This window comes from Dryobates pubescens, chromosome 7 (assembly GCF_014839835.1).
Source record: "Dryobates pubescens isolate bDryPub1 chromosome 7, bDryPub1.pri, whole genome shotgun sequence".
NCBI classification, from domain to species: domain Eukaryota; kingdom Metazoa; phylum Chordata; class Aves; order Piciformes; family Picidae; genus Dryobates; species Dryobates pubescens.
In genome coordinates this window covers 35,077,055-35,093,547 of record NC_071618.1, presented here as the reverse complement: position 1 = coordinate 35,093,547, position 16,493 = coordinate 35,077,055, and the positions used below count along the sequence as shown (strand labels likewise).

The 16,493-nt window shown below is 43.1% G+C and overlaps 1 protein-coding gene across 1 annotated transcript in view; it reads right to left on the bottom strand.

Moving 5' to 3' along the window:
• Positions 1-16,493, bottom strand: part of DIAPH3 (diaphanous related formin 3) — a 277,885-nt gene that overhangs the window by 83,185 nt on the left and 178,207 nt on the right. The window contains exon 25 of the mRNA XM_054163054.1: positions 13,313-13,448. Within this exon, the coding sequence (XP_054019029.1) occupies positions 13,313-13,448 (136 nt within the window). The remainder of the gene's footprint in view (positions 1-13,312; positions 13,449-16,493) is intronic.

The window sequence follows — 16,493 nt, the reverse complement described above, 5'->3', positions numbered from 1 at the left end:
TCAGACACACACAAGTCCATGGGGCCTGATGGGCTACACCCAGGGGTGATGAAGGAGTCGGCAGATGTGCTCACCAAGCCACTTTCCATTATTTACCCAGAGTCCTGGCTAACTGGGGAGCTCCCAATGGACTGGAAGGTAGCAAATTTAACCCCCAGCTACAAGAAAGGAAGAAAGGATGCAGGAAACTATAGACCTGTCAGTCTGACCTCAGTACCAGGGAAGGTCATGGAGAAGATCATCTCAATTAGATGACATAGAGAGAACAACCAGGGGATCAGGCCCTGTCAGCATGGGTGTACAAAGGGCAGGTCCTGCCTGACCAACCTGATCATCTACGAGAAGAGGACCTGACTGTTGGGTGAGGGAAAGGCTGTGGATATTGTCTACCTAGACTTCTGAAAAGCATTTGACACTGTTTCCCACAGAGTTCTCAAGGACAAACTGTCTGCTTGTGGCTTGGATGAGCACACACTCTGCTGGATAAAGCACTGGCTGGATGAACAGGCCCAAAGAGTGGTAGTCAATGGAGTTAAATCCAGCTGGCAGCCGGTCACAAGTGGTGCTCCTCAGGGCTCAGTGTTGGGACCACTTCTGTTTAATATCTTTATTGATGACCTTGATGAAGACATAGAGTGTGACATCAGTAAGTTTGCAGATGACACCAAGTCAGGTAGGAGTGTTGATCTGCATGAGGGTAGGGAGGCTCTACAGAGGGACTTGGATAGATTGGATCAATGAGCCAACATTAACAGGATGAGCTTCAACAAGGCCAAATGCCAGGTCCTGCAGTTGGGTCACAACAACCCCAAGCAACGCTACAGGCTTGGGAAAGTGTGGCTGGAGAGCTGTCTGGCAGAAATGGACCTGAGGGTTCTAATCGACAAGCAACTGAAAATGGTCAAGCAGTGTGCCCAGATGGCCAAGAAAACCAAGGGCATCCTGGCTTGTATTAGAAATCCTCCAGCACTGTATTCAGTTTGGGGCACCTCAATACAGGAGATATGGTGAGATGCTGGAGCAAGTGCAGAGGAGGGCAACAAAGCTGGTGAAGGGCCTGGAGAATGAATCTGATGAAGAGTGACTGAAGGAGCTGGGGCTGTTTAGTTTGAAAAAGAGGAGGCTGAGGAGAGACCTCATTGCTCTCTTCAACTACCTGAAAGGACATTGTGGAGAGGTTGGTGATGGTTTCTTCTCACAGGTAATTAGTGGTAGAACAAGAGGGAATAGCCTCAAGCTGTGACTGGGTAGGTTCAGACCAGACATTAGGAAAAAATATTTCATGGAGAGTGGTGAGGCATTGGAATGGGCTGCCCAGGGAGGTGGTTGAGTCACAACTTGTCTCTTGGTCAGCATGTGCTTCTGAAAGAGTTCATTGAGCACATGGAAAGACATTACTATTTCCATTCATATTTATAAATAACCTATAAATCAGAAAATACACAGAATGACCACTCATACTGACAATTGTGCTACAGAGATGAGGGGCTGAAGTAGAGTGACAAAATTCTGACTGGATTACATGACTGACCTTAGTCAAAGCCAAGCTCCTGGACAGATTTGGATAGGTGAGACACTTTTTGTTTGGGCAGCTGTAAATGCACATTAATACTTAGGAGGGTCAGATGAAAGGCCCACCTAGACCTGCACCCTTCCTGCACTAGTAGCCGGTATCAAGCAAGGACAAGACAAATATGCAATGGCATAGAATATGAATGGAATGGTCTCTGTCTGAATCCAGCACTTTGTGATGCAAAGACTTTGTATTTGCATTTAATAGCTTCCAATGGATAGAAGCTGTCAGAGAAATCAAGTCACTTCTGTCAGTAAGCTTCTCAGCAAGAATATTTTGGCATGCAGTAACAAGACTATACCTCTGTACAACCACTGAGGTATTGCTGAGTGAAGATAAGTGTCACAGTGAACAGCATAGAAATAGAAGCAGCAGTAGAGTCAGTTTGAAGGAAGACTCAGAGACATGACCTTCTTTTCTGCTAGCTTTCCAGCAATTACAGAGGAGGTTCTTGGCTTTTTTACGATCTCGGACTAAGGGAGGTAAAAATAAAAGCATTGGAGGGTACGCTTTGGTATTTATTCCTCCCCTCCTCTGCAACTTGAGAGAGGAAACTTTTGATGATTCAGAGCAACCAGAAAGCCTAAAAGGATTTACACATAGCAGGAGTGAGAGCTTAAAGAAAGCTCTGATGTCTACCTCCTTATGGAGGAGATGCGAGGCAGTACTTGGAGTACGAAATTAAACCTCCTCCTATCTGCATAAACGGTAGAGCTCTTAACCCCAATGATGGCCCCAGAGATTGCAATTAGGGTTTTTTATGATAATGACATTTTAAGTTTGCACCATTCTTTTCACATTTGTTTAGAAGTTCTACTGCTACAACATAAATGACAAATCTTATGAGAATATTTATCTACAGACATTACTTTAATAAGCCTTAATTTTTTCAACAGTTCAGTTTGTTTTGACTATTTCGCTCTCAAATACAGCTGCTACTTATTTTTTCAGAGGCTTTGTGTAAACCTCAGTTTCACAAATGCCTTTCAGCTACTATCTCCAAAGCTTCTAAATAAAAAAAAAAAAAAATCAGAAAGAAAAATAATTGTTTCTTCTAAAGCTCTTGTTCTTTTGGAGCTACTGCTTAGTAAAAACAAATAGCAGCTGCTGCATTCTGAGCCTGTGGGTTGCCAACAAATTCATGCACTACACCTCCATGCTTCAGAAGATTTAGCACCTTTGAGATCTTATTAGAATATGACTTATGACTATTGGTCCTGTTTTAATTAATAAACATTCAGATCAGCTTTACCTTTTTTGCACTAAAAATATCCCTGAACATCCCACAGTGTGAGACTTACTAAGGTTTTGCTGTATCTAAGCTTTTGCTGTGGCTTCTACAGATTTATCACATGTTGTTTCTCAGGCCAGATTTACTTATTTTTTAATTGAACATACCTTTATTTTATCATTCTCTGTACCATTTTCAAGTATAAATGTGACAATTATTCTGGAGGGACCATCTGTTCTCAGCAATTTACTCAGATTTATACTTCACTGTCAAGACAATACAATTGCAGCTGAAAAACAACCTCCATACTTAGTGACACATCCGGTGACAAGTCCTTTCCAGTGGATTTGTGGTTAATGTCTGGCACAACTCATTCCTCATACATAGGACTTTTTTTTCCTTTTAATTGGCATAAATCAAAATTAGATCTACTCTCCAAGCTTGCCATGGGCTTAGTGTGAACTACCCACTTAGTACTAACATGAGTAGAAGAGAATAGAATAGAATTAACCAGGTTGGAAAAGACCTTTGAGATCATCGAGTCCAACCTATCACCCAACACCATCTAATCAACTAAACCATGGCACCAACCACCCCATCCAGTCTCTTCCTCCTGAACACTTCCACTGATGGTGACTCCACCACCTCCCTGGGCAGCCAATCACTCTTTCTGGGAGAAGAAACCAGCCCCCACCTGGCTACAACCTCACTTCAGGGAGTTGTAGACAGCAAGAAGGTCTCCCCTGAGCCTCCTCTTCTCCAGGCTAAGCAACCCCACCTCCCTCAGCCTCTCCTCACAGGGCTTGTGCTCCAAACTGCTCACCAGCTTTGTTGCCCTTCTCTGGACACGTTCCAGCAACTCAACAACCTTCTTAAACTGAAGGGCCCAGAAATGGACACAGTACTCAAGGTGTGGTCTCACCAGTGCTGAGTACAGGGGCAGAATGACTTCCCTGCTCCTGCTAGTCATTCTATGATTCTGAGTAAGTACTGAGCAGGCAATGTTATATGGTCCCACAACTCTTTCTGCTCATTGTTATTTTAATGGAAGAGGAAGAAGTTGCACTCCTCACAGTTATGGAACAGATTTATTTCCAACTGGCTTCATAGTGTAAGTGTTATCCTTAAAAATAATTTTAAATAATAAAAGGTGACCTCAGGAATCCTCTTGGTGAAAAGGATCCAATTTGAGGATAAGCAGAGGCAGTCATGGGCCAACTGAAAAGAGTGATAGCACCAGGGAGGAACCAAGATGAACACAGCACTTGAAATTCCAAAGAGGAAACCCACTAGAAATAAAAACCTTTACACAAACCCAGTTGTTGGCTATTAATATTAAACCCTCAAGATTTCTTCATATATAGCATTAGGAGATCTTTTGACCTCTTCACAGTACATTTAGTTGGACAAAACACATACCTTAGTGCCCAATATCGATCAATGAACCTACTATTGCCCCAAACTTGTGTTTTTCAGGGATGTAGCCCAACAAACACTTAAAAATAATACACTATTGACATGTGTTAGGAACTACTGATGTCATCTCAGTTATAATGGAACTTGGGCAAGGTTTTATAATCTGCGATACTTGCAGCCCTTCAGTCTCCTCAGAGGAAGAGGCATTGATTTTCCTTTTTCCCAGTGAGAGGAAATTAATAAAATGGAGGCCTTATGAACTTGATGGAAACAGGGGAAAATAAGGCAGTTATACCTACCTACCAATACAACTAGGTTTGTGGATTTTATAACTTATTTCAAAGGCAAGCATGAATTTTCATTACCTAATTACATTTACCATTTTCACTGCTGAAAGTGTCTGTGCTAGAATCCATGGTGTCCTTCTGTCTTGCAGAGCACTATAGAACTAATCAAAATATTCATACTGCAAAACTTAGCAGACAGTAATAAAGTAGCAAATGTTTGAAGAATCACAGAATCACCAAGGTTGGAAGTGACCTCAAAGATCATCAAGTCCAACCTGTCAGCACAGACCTCATGACTAAACCATGGCACCAAGTACCACATCCAATCCCCTCTTGAACACCTCCAAGGATAATGACTCACCACCCCCCTGGGCAGCCCATTCCAATGGCTAATGACTCAGTGAAAAACTTTCTCCTCACCTCCAGCCTAAACTTCCCCTGGTGCAGCTTGAGACTGTGCCCTCTTGTTCTGGTGGTGGTTGCTTGGGAGAAGAGACCAACCCCCTCCTGGCTACTAGCACCCTTCAGGTAGTTGTAGAGAGCAATAAGGTCTACTCTGAGCCTCCTCTTCTCCAGTCTAAACATCAAAGTCTCTGAGACTTTTTTTTTCCCCCAAATCAGACAAACAATACAATAAAAAGTAATGCAAAACATAATGCAAAAATAAATGCTGCAAAATTGACTACAAAAAAAAAAAAGGTCATAGCTGTCTAAATGAACTGAAACCTGGATTGTGAGTCAGTTGTGAGAAAAGGGAAACTGAGTAACAGAATGGATGTTTAAGGCATCATTTTGGCATGGCTTCACTGCTTCTGCGTAGGAAAGGGCAGCCTTTGTAAATAACTACTGATTAAAGCAGGTTGTTACTTAAATAGTGTTCAGAGTAAGACACAAAGAAGATGCCACAATGATGGAGTTCTCAATTATATTACAATATATTTAGCTGGTGTTATCACACTTATAGAATTCCTTACACCGTGATAAGATCAAAATAATTGATTGGTGTGCTTTCCACTGAGAATCAGAACAGCATGAGAAAGCATGGATCTGAATGCTAACAGTATGCAGATAAGTGGCACTTACATAAAGATCCCCTTCCACTGGCTATTTACCTTTGGAATGATAGTATGTGGTAGTTTGAACTGGCTTGATTCACAGAATCAAGGAAAGCAATCTTACTGACAAAGCACCTCATGATGAATATGTTGTCTACCTCAACTTAGAATAAAGCAGGTTGGAAGAGACCTTCAAGATCATCGTGTCCAACCTATCATCCAACACCACCCAATCAACTAAACCATGCAACCAAGCATCCTGTCAAGCCTCGTCCTGAACCCCCCCAGCAACAGTGACCCCACATCACTTGGTAGTCCAGACAGTATTTAGAGGACAGAATCAAATATTATTCACTGCTTAGTGAAAAAAAAAGGGATTTCACATACTTTTTAAGTTAGGATGGAATTGATAATATTGTAAGTAAAAAATTACATGAATAGAATTAACCAGGTTAGAAAAGACCTTCAAGATCACTAAGTCCAACCTATTACCCAACACCATCTAGTCAACTCAACCATGGCACCAAGTGCCTCATCCAGTCTCCTCTTAAACACCTCCAGTGACAGTCACTCCACCACCTCCCTGGGCAGCACATTCCAATGGCCAATCTGTGACAAACTTCTTCCTAACATCTAGTCTAAACCTCCCCTGGTGCAGCTTGAGACTGTGTCCTCTTGTTCTGGTGCTGGTTGCCTGGGAGAAGAGACCAACCCCCACCTGGCTACAACCTCCCTTCAGGGAGTTGTAGACAGCAAGAAGGTCTCCCCTGAGCCTCCTCTTCTCCAGGCTAAGCAACCCCAGCTCCCTCAGCCTCTCCTCATAGGGCTTGTGCTCCAAACTGCTCCCCAGCTTTGTTGCCCTTCTCTGGACACATTCCAGCAACTCAACATCTTTCCTAAACTGAGGGACCCAGAACTGGACACAGGACTCAAGATGTGGCCTAACCAGTGCTGAGTCCAGGGGCAGAATGACCTCCCTGCTCCTGCTGGCCACACTATTCCTGATCCAGGACAGGATGCCATTGGCCTTCTATGCCAGCAATACCCTCCAAACAGGTAACAGCTTCTTCAGAATTATGTAGAGCACTTTTATGCAAAGAAATGATCACATCTTCCTCCACCTTACACAGTCAAAACTTCCAAAAGCAGATAAAAGCTGAACAATGCAAAGAAAATAACTTTAACTACATAGGAGAATCTAGGAGAAGCTAAATGTCTGCATTACAAATAAGACCAGTGGTTAAAAAAACAATCCTAGAATGATGACTTCAGGGCTCTAGGACAGTGAGAGAATCTGGGGCACAGGTTATCTTTTCTCCTGCCTTCCAGTTGTGAGCAAAGACACTGGAAAGAAGAGGCAAATCCATTCCATGAATACATAGCTCTGTGGCTGGTATCAGCATCAAAACTTTGCATTCTTTAAAGTGGGTTAGATGACACAGGAGCAGGCTTCTTGGCACCAGTTTGGAGCTACCTTTGAGAAAGAGAAGGAGTCATTGCCCAGGGACTAGCGGGACTCATTGATCAGGTGTTAAAAGGTGGTGTGGAGGAAAAATTAGGCTAGCCTGTGACAGTCAGAGGGTTGGCTCACTGGAGGCTCCTGAGGCAGTAAAAGCCAGCACAAAACACCTCAAGGGATTCAAGAGGTGCTCTGCTAAGAAAGTGCTGCAGCCAACAGCCCAGCTAAGTGCCTCTACATGAATGTACACGGCATGGGCAACAGACAGGAGTTGGACGTTAATGTGTGGCTAGAAAACTATAACCTGATAGCCACCACTGAAACTTGGTAGAGGAAATCCCTACAGCTGAAGCTGGACATGAGCCAACATTGTGTATTCACTGCCCACAGGCCGATCAAATCCTGGGCTGCATTTAAAGCAGCATGGTCAAGAGAGGTGATTCTGCCAATCTACTCTGCTCTGGTGAGACCTCATCTGGAGTACTGTGTCCAACTCTGAGTCCTCCAGCACAAGAGAGACGTGGACCTGGTGGATCGGGTCCAAAAGAGTGCCACAAAGATGATCAGAGCACCTCCCCTACAAAGACAGGCTGAAAGAACTGGGGCTGTTCACTTAGCCTGGAAAAGAAGAGGCTCCAAAAAGACCTAACTACAGTTCAATACTTGAAGGGGACCTACAGGAAGTCTGGGGAAAGACTGTTTAGAAGGTTTTGTAGAGACAAAATGGGAGGCAATGATTTTAAACTGGAACAGGGTAGATTTAGGTTGGACATCAGGAGGAACTGCTTTACAATGAGAGTGGTAAAATACTGGAACAGGCTGCCCAAAGACATGGTTGAGGCCCTGGAGACATTCAAGATCAGACTTTATGTGGCCCTGGGCAGCCTGATCTAGTTGAAGGTGCCTCTGCTCACTGCAGGGGGGTTGGACAACATGACCTTTGAAAGTCCCTTCCAACCTGATGAAATCTGTGAAACTGTGAATGATACAAATCCTTTTTAGGAACTAGATGGCACTGAGGCCCTGAAAGGTATGGGCACAGGCTGAAAGCTGAAGCTGCAGAACCATAAACTGGTCACTAATGGCCAGTCACTGAGCAAAAAAGCACCACTTCAAGCACTGGGAAAAGCCTGCTTTTACATTAAGAAAAGAAGCAGCAGCTAAGCAAGGGAAAAACATCCAGCTGAAGGCATTGCTGTGGCCTGGGGAATTAATACCCTTTGAAGAATTCTACATCCTGTAATACAAGGACAGACCAAAAGGTCAGGAGCTACCCAGGAACTAAACCCTTTTATAAAAAAGATATGATCCCAAACTAGGTGTGAGGAAGGAAAAGTAAGATGATAGAGGAGGAAAAAAACCCAAACAACAAACCATGTCAGTTCTACTCTCACTTGATGAAAACCTCTCAAATTTCAACATGTTGTCAACTAAGACCATAACTGGTAGCCACCACTGACAACTCTACAATACCAGCTCTGTGGAGTTTTACATTCACATTAAATTAAGGACACAGACGTTAAGGATTGACTGCTTTGAGTAGGTATTGGTAGTTACTGAGCGTTGTTAGCCATTGGAATGGGCTGCCCAGGGAGGTGGTGGAGTCACCATCCCTGGAGGTGTTCAAGAGGGGATTGGACATGGCACTTGGTGCCATGGTCCAGTCATGAGGTCTGTGGTGACAGGTTGGACTTGATGATCTTTGAGGTCTCTTCCAACCTTGGTGATTCTGTGATTCTGTGAAATAATGCTAAGATTCAGTTATTAGAATAACCAGTGCTACTAATGATTGGCAGTACAGTAAAGCAGGGTTGTGGTTTTGTTGGCCTTTTTGTGCATGTGTGTAGCTGGTTTGAATTTGGTTTGTGGCCTTTCTTCTTGTTCTTTTTGTGAGTGTGTGTGCTTTGTTGTTGCTCTTTTGTTTCAGGTTGTGGCTTTGTGATTGTGTTGCTTTTTTTTTCTCTTTTCCTTTCTTTTTCTTTTTAATAAAGAAAAGTTTAAGAGAAATGTTTAAGAAATTCTGAAATGGTATACAGCAGAGTGATACACAGGCAATAGAATAGAATGGAATGGAATGGAATGGAATGGAATGGAATGGAATGGAATGGAATGGAATAGAATAGACCAGGTTGGAAGAGACCTTCAAGATCATCATGTCCAACCTATCATCCAACACCACCTAATCAACTAAACCATGCAACCAAGCACCCTATCAAGTCTCCTCCTGAACACCTTCAATGATGGTGACATTCCTATGCTTCAAGTCATTTTCAGTGAAAGAACAATGCCACCAAAAAATAAAGAGTGCAAACTCAGAGTATACTACGAGGTGTTCATTGAAAGGGGAAAAAAAACCATCCTGAAGAACTAGTTAGTACATACACTCTAATCTTCTTCAAGCATGCACTTACTTGAATCCCTGAGGATATTTCCTAGGATGGTGAGTTTTCAGAGTTTTCAGCTATTTTATTCAAGCAATAATTGAAATAATGCTTCTACAAATTCAAATCTGATCCAGCCACCAAATAAAGAAATTACATACAGCAAAAATCAGGTGCTCCACAGTCACATTCCAGGGTAGGAGTGTTTTGGTATTATGACAGTGTAAGAGACTAAATCTTCTCTTTCTTAATGAGAATCAACAAAGATGAAAATCATCTTTGCTCCCAGACAATGCCACTGGATAATGACTCTCTAGAATGTGCATAGACAAGATCATCTCTACCCATCAGCTACCCTGGAAAGGGAGGATGGTGAAAGGACAATGGATTAGCCCCTGATGTGTATCGTGTGTATGGGCATGTAAAAGGCAAAGGAGGAGGCGGATGCCTCCCCTCCACTGGACCCCTGTAAGCACACAAGGAATTCACAGGAAAATTCCCTGGGGACAATACCTGGACACATACCTAAAAAAACCTGTGAGTCAAATACTGTATAAAAGACCTGAGCAATGCCTGCCCAAGAGAAGAAAACTGGAGAAGAAAACACAAAGAGAGAAAAGGACAGACACAGAAGAAAAAGACATTACCATGTAGCCTCGAGGCAGCAGACCAGGAGGAACCCTCTCTCCATGTCCTAAGTTCTGCCTGCTGCAACTCATGAAGCTGAAGAGGCTGCTCAGAGAAGGACTTGGACTTTGGTATCTCTCCCTCCTCTCCTCCAGGGCAGACAGCACAAGCCAAGGAGGATGACATCTCCTCCAAGCCAAAGCAGCAGCACCCTTCCTCAGACCCAAACCATCCTGGGGGAGTGGGGGACGTGGTAATATACTTCTTGTCCTCTTCCCTCTCTCTCCCCCTTCATCTGTTCCATCCACATTAGTCTGCTAATAAATAGCCTAGCTGATGATATTTTGGCCTTTTTTGTGCCTCTAATTTCATAACACAGGAGTATTCAAAAGAACTGAGTCTCCTTCTCTCTCTTGACTGAGACAGACAGGAAGACCTGGTTAGAAATTTCTCAGCAAGTCAAGATAGAAAGTTTCTGTGACTGATGTACAGATTCTTAATGAAAAGACAGACTAGAAAGAATGGGGGAGGTTGAAGTGAACTTCTACATTACTCTTCCATCAGAATAAGAGCAACATTATGACTCTACAGTTAGTGAACAGTTTGTCCTACCTGAAAAACAAATCTACAGCATGTGTTTTCCATTGCCAGAATGTGAGGTTTGCAATAGATTTTTAAAATGACATTGCAAACAAGCAAAAGAAACCTCACAAAGAGCTCTGCAGAATGAAAGCAACTCAGCAGTGGCCAGTTTAGTGACTATCAGACTCAAGACATTTCTAGCTTCAAGTGACCCTAACATCATCTTTACCCACCTGCTACTGTTTAGATCAGTCATTCAACTTCAAGAGGCTGTTAACAAGAGCAAGAAATCTGTACATGATTCAGTGAAAAACCAAGCCACTAAGAGACAAAGCAGTTATTTACTCAATGACTTTGCTGATCTATAGATAACAAGTACATAGTTCCCTGCTATATTAACTGAAGTAGCAGGTTAATCTACCAGAGGCCTACAAAGACATGGTATATGACTCAGAAATCCGTAACATTGGCACTTTCATTCTGGAAAGCCTGAACATGACATTATGAATAACAGGACTTGAGAGGAGCTTTAATTTTGCCTGAAAGACTATCAATTTTCCATTCAAAGTACTATCAATCATACATACGTGCCTGAGAGAAGACTATCTAACCTCTTTTGAAACACGTCCAACAATGTGTGAAAATGCATGAAAATGCATGCCCTTTCTTAGTTTTCTGCAACCTCCTCTATCCTCTGTGAGCTTTAAAAGTTTGTCACTGGTAGTTTTCTGATGGGTTCCTGAATTAACTCTGAAGAATTAGAAATTCTGTGTTCAGGGGGCAGCCATCTGGTTTCCTATCTTAAAAGAAAGCTTTTGTCATACACATCAAGACACATACATTCTTACAAAAATAAATCAAAGACTTTAGTTTCAGAGTTTCTTCAGAGCAAAACACACACCTACTCTTGCTATTAGTGAAGTGTAGAAGAGACAGATAATCATTTATGCCAGAGGTGCCAACTGGCTTTGAGTGGAGAAGTGTTTAACAAGATCTGCTCAGAAAGAAAATGAGAGTAACCCATGACAATGTACCCAGTAAGTCATTCATGTATCATTCTGAAAAGGATTCCAGAAGCTCAGTCTGGTATAAAACACAGTAGTATAGAGGATCATCAGACATCTTTTCTAGTAATAAAGAACTCAAGAGTGTCTGCTGTCTCTCTTAGTACAAAAGACAACACAAAATAAATGGGTAACTTAAAAAATGCATGGCTGAGGTTTCTTTTCAGGCATCTCAATAAGGACCCACTGAAGGAATAGAACAGAATAAACCAGGTTGGAAGAGACCTTCGAGATCATCGTGTCCAACCCATCAACCAATCCAACCTACCTAAACAACTAGACCATGGCACCAAGCACCCCATCAAGTCTCCTCCTGAACACCTCCAGTGATGGTGACTCCACCACCTCCCCCGGCAGCCCATTCCAATGGGCAATCACTCTCTCTGGATAGAACTTCCTCCTAACCTCCTGCCTAAACCTCCCCTGGCACAGCTTGAGACTGTGTCCTCTTGTTCTGGTGCTGGCTACCTGGGAGAAGAGACCAACCTCCTCCTGTCTACAGCCTCCCTTCAGGGTAATAAGGTCACCCCCGAGTCTCCTCCTCTCTAGGCTAAGCAACCCCAGCTCCCTCAGTCTCTCCTGATAGGGCTTGTGTTCCAAACTCCTCACCAACTTTGTTGCTCTTCTCTGGACTCGTTCCAGCAAGTCAACATCCTTCCTAAACCGAAGGGCCCAGAACTGGACACAGTACTCGAGGTGCGGCCTAACCAGTGCAGTGTACAGGGGCAGAATGACCTCCCTGCTCCTGCTGGCCACACTGCTCCTGATGCAGGCCAGGATGCCATTGGCCCTCTTGGCTGCCTGGGCACACTGCAGGCTCATGTTCAGCCTACCATCGACCAGCACCCCCAGGTCCCTCTCCAGCCACTCTGACCCCAGCTTGTAGCTCTGCATGGGGTTGCTGTGGCCAATGTGCAGAACCCGGCACTTGGATGTGTTAAATCTCATGCCGTTGGACTCTGCCCATCTGCCCAGCCTGTCGAGGTCCCTCTGCAGAGCCTCTCTACCCTCCAGCAGATCAACTCCTGCCCCCAGCTTGGTGTCGTCAGCAAATTTACTGATGATGGACTCAATGTCCTCGTCCAGATCATCAATAAAGATGTTAAAGAGCGTGGGGCCCAGTACTGATCCCTGGGGCACACCACTGGTGACTGGCTGCCAGCTGGATGTGGCACCATTCACCACCACTCTCTGGGCTCAGCCCTCCAGCCAGCTCCTGACCCAACGCAGTGTGCTCCCGTCCAAGCCATGGGCTCGGACATACTCAAAAATCTGGAGTGCTTTGAGTAGAAAAATTAATATGCAACCTTACTTCAAGAAAGAAAACAGCTTTGTGATTTGGAAAAATGTCTGTTTGCAGGTAGTGGAAGGGGTTCTAAACACAACTGAACTTGCACAAGGTTGAATACATTCTAATGGAAAAACACAAAGCACCATCACAACTTCTAAAATTGCTTGAGGAAAACAGGCAATTAGAGGCTCATTAACAAAATTTAAGAACTTTCTTGCTGTAAACATTAGTCTGTGAAAAACATTAATTTCTTCTATCTTTTCTCATAGCACATGCAGATAATGAAAAAACAGCAGCTTCGTTTCCAGCAAAACCCTAGGTAAAGTGCATTTCCTACTTCACTTACCTGTTTTCATTTCTAGCAGGCGCTTTTTCTTTTGTTGCCTCTCTTGCTTTTCTTTTTCTGCCTTCTCCTTAGCTATTTTAGCACGCCTCTGTTTTTCTTCAGCTTCCCTTCTTCTTATATTCTCCTTCACGGCTTGCTATGAAAAAAACCCAAAACCCTCTATTAAAAGTGAAGTCTCAGCAAAAACAAAGTTAAGCCCTAAAAATTAAGAAGAAGCTGTAAAATCACATCTCCTAACTAACCTTAATTTGTCAAGCCAAATAGGTATGTTCCATTCCATACTTAGAATATTTTATTCAGAAGGAGAAGCAAATTCAGGATAAAATACATTAAAAGCATATTAATTGTCCCCCACATGGGGATTATAAATTCAGTAAGAAATACCTCTTCAAAATACACACATTAATGTAGGAAGAACTCAAAAGATCTAAACCACCTGCCTTTATAAAATGGTAAGCATGTTATTATTTGCACTTCTAGAATAGCATCAACATTTTTTTCCCTCATGCTGCTTCTGTATCAGGCAAAACAAGGCTGCTCAGGCGACTTAGCTATGCATTATCCCTAGCCACATAGGTATTAATTCACTGGGCTTATGAGTTCTTGTCTTCTGATTAATAACTGTACAACATTGTTTATTTTGAATTATAAAATAAATGAAAAAACAAACAAACAAACAAACAAAAGTACTTCAAAGCTTTCAATGAAGCCAAATGAGAACTACGAGGTTCAGCGTTTTAAAAATTGTTATTTTGTGTATTAGAATAGAATAGAATAGAATAGAATAGAATAGAATAGAATAGAATAGAATAGAGCAGGTTGGAAGAGACCTTCAAGATCATTGTGCCCAACCTATCATCCAACACCACCTAATCAACTAAACCATGACACCAAGCGCCCTACCAAGTCTCCTCCTGAACACCTCCAGTGATGGTGACTCCACCACCTCCTCGGGCAGCTCATTCCAATGGGCAATCACTCTCTCTGTGTAGAACTTCCTCCTAACCTCCTGCCTAAACCTCCCCTGGTGCAGCCTGAGACTGTGTCCTCCTGTTCTGGTGCTGGTTGCCTGGGAGAAGAGACCAACCCCCACCTGTCTACAACCTCCCTTCAGGTAGTTGTAGACAGCAATAAGGTCACCCCTGAGTCTCCTCTTCTCCAGGCTAAGCAAACCCCATCTCCCTTAGTCTCTCCTGATAGGGCTTGTACTCCAAACCCCTCACCAACTTTGTCATCCTTCTGTGGACACGTTCCAGCAAGTCAACATCCTTCTTAAACTGAGAGGCCCAGAACTGGACACAAGACTCAAGGTGTGGCCTAACCAGCGCAGTGTACAGGGGCAGAATGACCTCCCTGCTCCTGCTGGCCACACTGTTCCTGATGCAGGCCAGGATGCCATTGGCCCTCTTGGCTGCCTGGGCACACTGCAGGCTCATGTTCAGCCTACCATCCACCAGTACCCCCAGGTCCCTCTCAGCCTGACTGCTCTCCAGCCACTCTGACCCCAGCCTGTAGGTCTGCATGGGGTTGCTGTGGCCAATGTGCAGAACCCGGCACTTGGATGTGTTAAATCTCATGCCGTTGGACTCTGCCCATCTGCCCAGCCTGTCGAGGTCCCTCTGCAGAGCCTCTCTACCCTCCAGCAGATCAACTCCTGCCCCCAGCTTGGTGTCATCTGCAAATTCACTAATATTCATACATTAAGTAAAAAATATTTTTTTAACAAAGCTATTTGAGGATTATCTTTTAATTTTTAGTATTAGCTGTGTACCCTGGTAAATTCTCAGTGCTCTCCTGTGGCTTGCATTAAATGTAACATGTCACCCACCTATTCTTCACCATGGAAAGTTTCTCTTTTCAGAATGCAGTTACACACAAAATCTCATCTTTCACAATAGATGAAAGTGTCACCTCCTACAAAACAGCTAACATCTTCACAAGGTCTGAGGCAGAGTCTGCACGTTTGCAGGGATAATTAATGTCTCATGTTGTTTTAAGCAGAAAAATGTCTAGCCTGCACTCAGAAAAGGAAAAAATGAGAATGGACTGGAGAGTGCTACAAGGCACAGATGGATGTGGATTACGGTGCTATTTCCATGGGCACCGTTTGTAGCATCACTGCAATAAATAGTGACCGAAGGCAGGAAAAAGCAATCACATAAATCCTGTGAGGAAATACCTGCCTTTGATAACTGAAGATGAACAAGCTTTCAGTCATGAAAAATGACAATAATGAAATGGGCTTTTTAAACAAAGCAAAACTGTACTTCCACAGTGTCTTCTCCAGAGTCACCTCTGCTAATTTTCTTCACGCTGGGGGAGGAGGTGAGAAGCCTTCTACAAAATGCTAAAATTCTGCATTCAATTAATTTTAATACATTATTTTCTGGTTTTCAGACTGGGCATTCTGTAAACTAAACTGATGGGCAAAACTAAATTGTGATTCAATAACAAGTACAATTTCAGCAGAAATTATATACTTTCCTATCAGAGCGACCAAGGAAATGTCTACTTTGCACCTACTTTAGCCCACAAAAGACCAGTAGGACTCAGACTCAGACTGCAGTCATCCAAATGTAACTGTCTGTTCCTTTCTAATCACACTGATCAATTGGCCTTGATTTAGTAGCTCACACTTTCATGTTCAGTGAAAACTGGATGCTTTTGAGTACCACAGCTTGCCTCCCATTTTTTTTTCTATCAGGACAACTGGTCTTCCCTAAGTTCTGTGCCACAACTTAGAATTTCAGGCTGGTGATGCCGTGTATACAATTTAAGACATCTCTCCAGGCACTTCTGCTGCTAGGTCTCCTTTGAGACACCAGGTAGACAGTTCTCCACTAACTGTATTTGTCACCAAACAAACTCTGAAACCAACTGAAAACTTACTGAGTATGCATCTCCCTTGACTAGAACACAAGATTAGACACAAGCTCACATACAGATACCAATGTTTAGAGATCTATGCCTTAGAGCCAAATCCTAGATGTTCTGAATGTTTTCATTAAAAAAAAGGTGTCTAAAGTAAAAGAATTGTCACAAGAATTGTCACAAAGTTGACTGAGACATACACACATTTGTCTCTCGCTCTGCTTGCCTTTGAAAGATTAAATGTTTTAACACTTCCTTGCTCAAAAGGCTTAAAACGTTAAATGTGGTCTGGCTGCATCTGCTGTACATG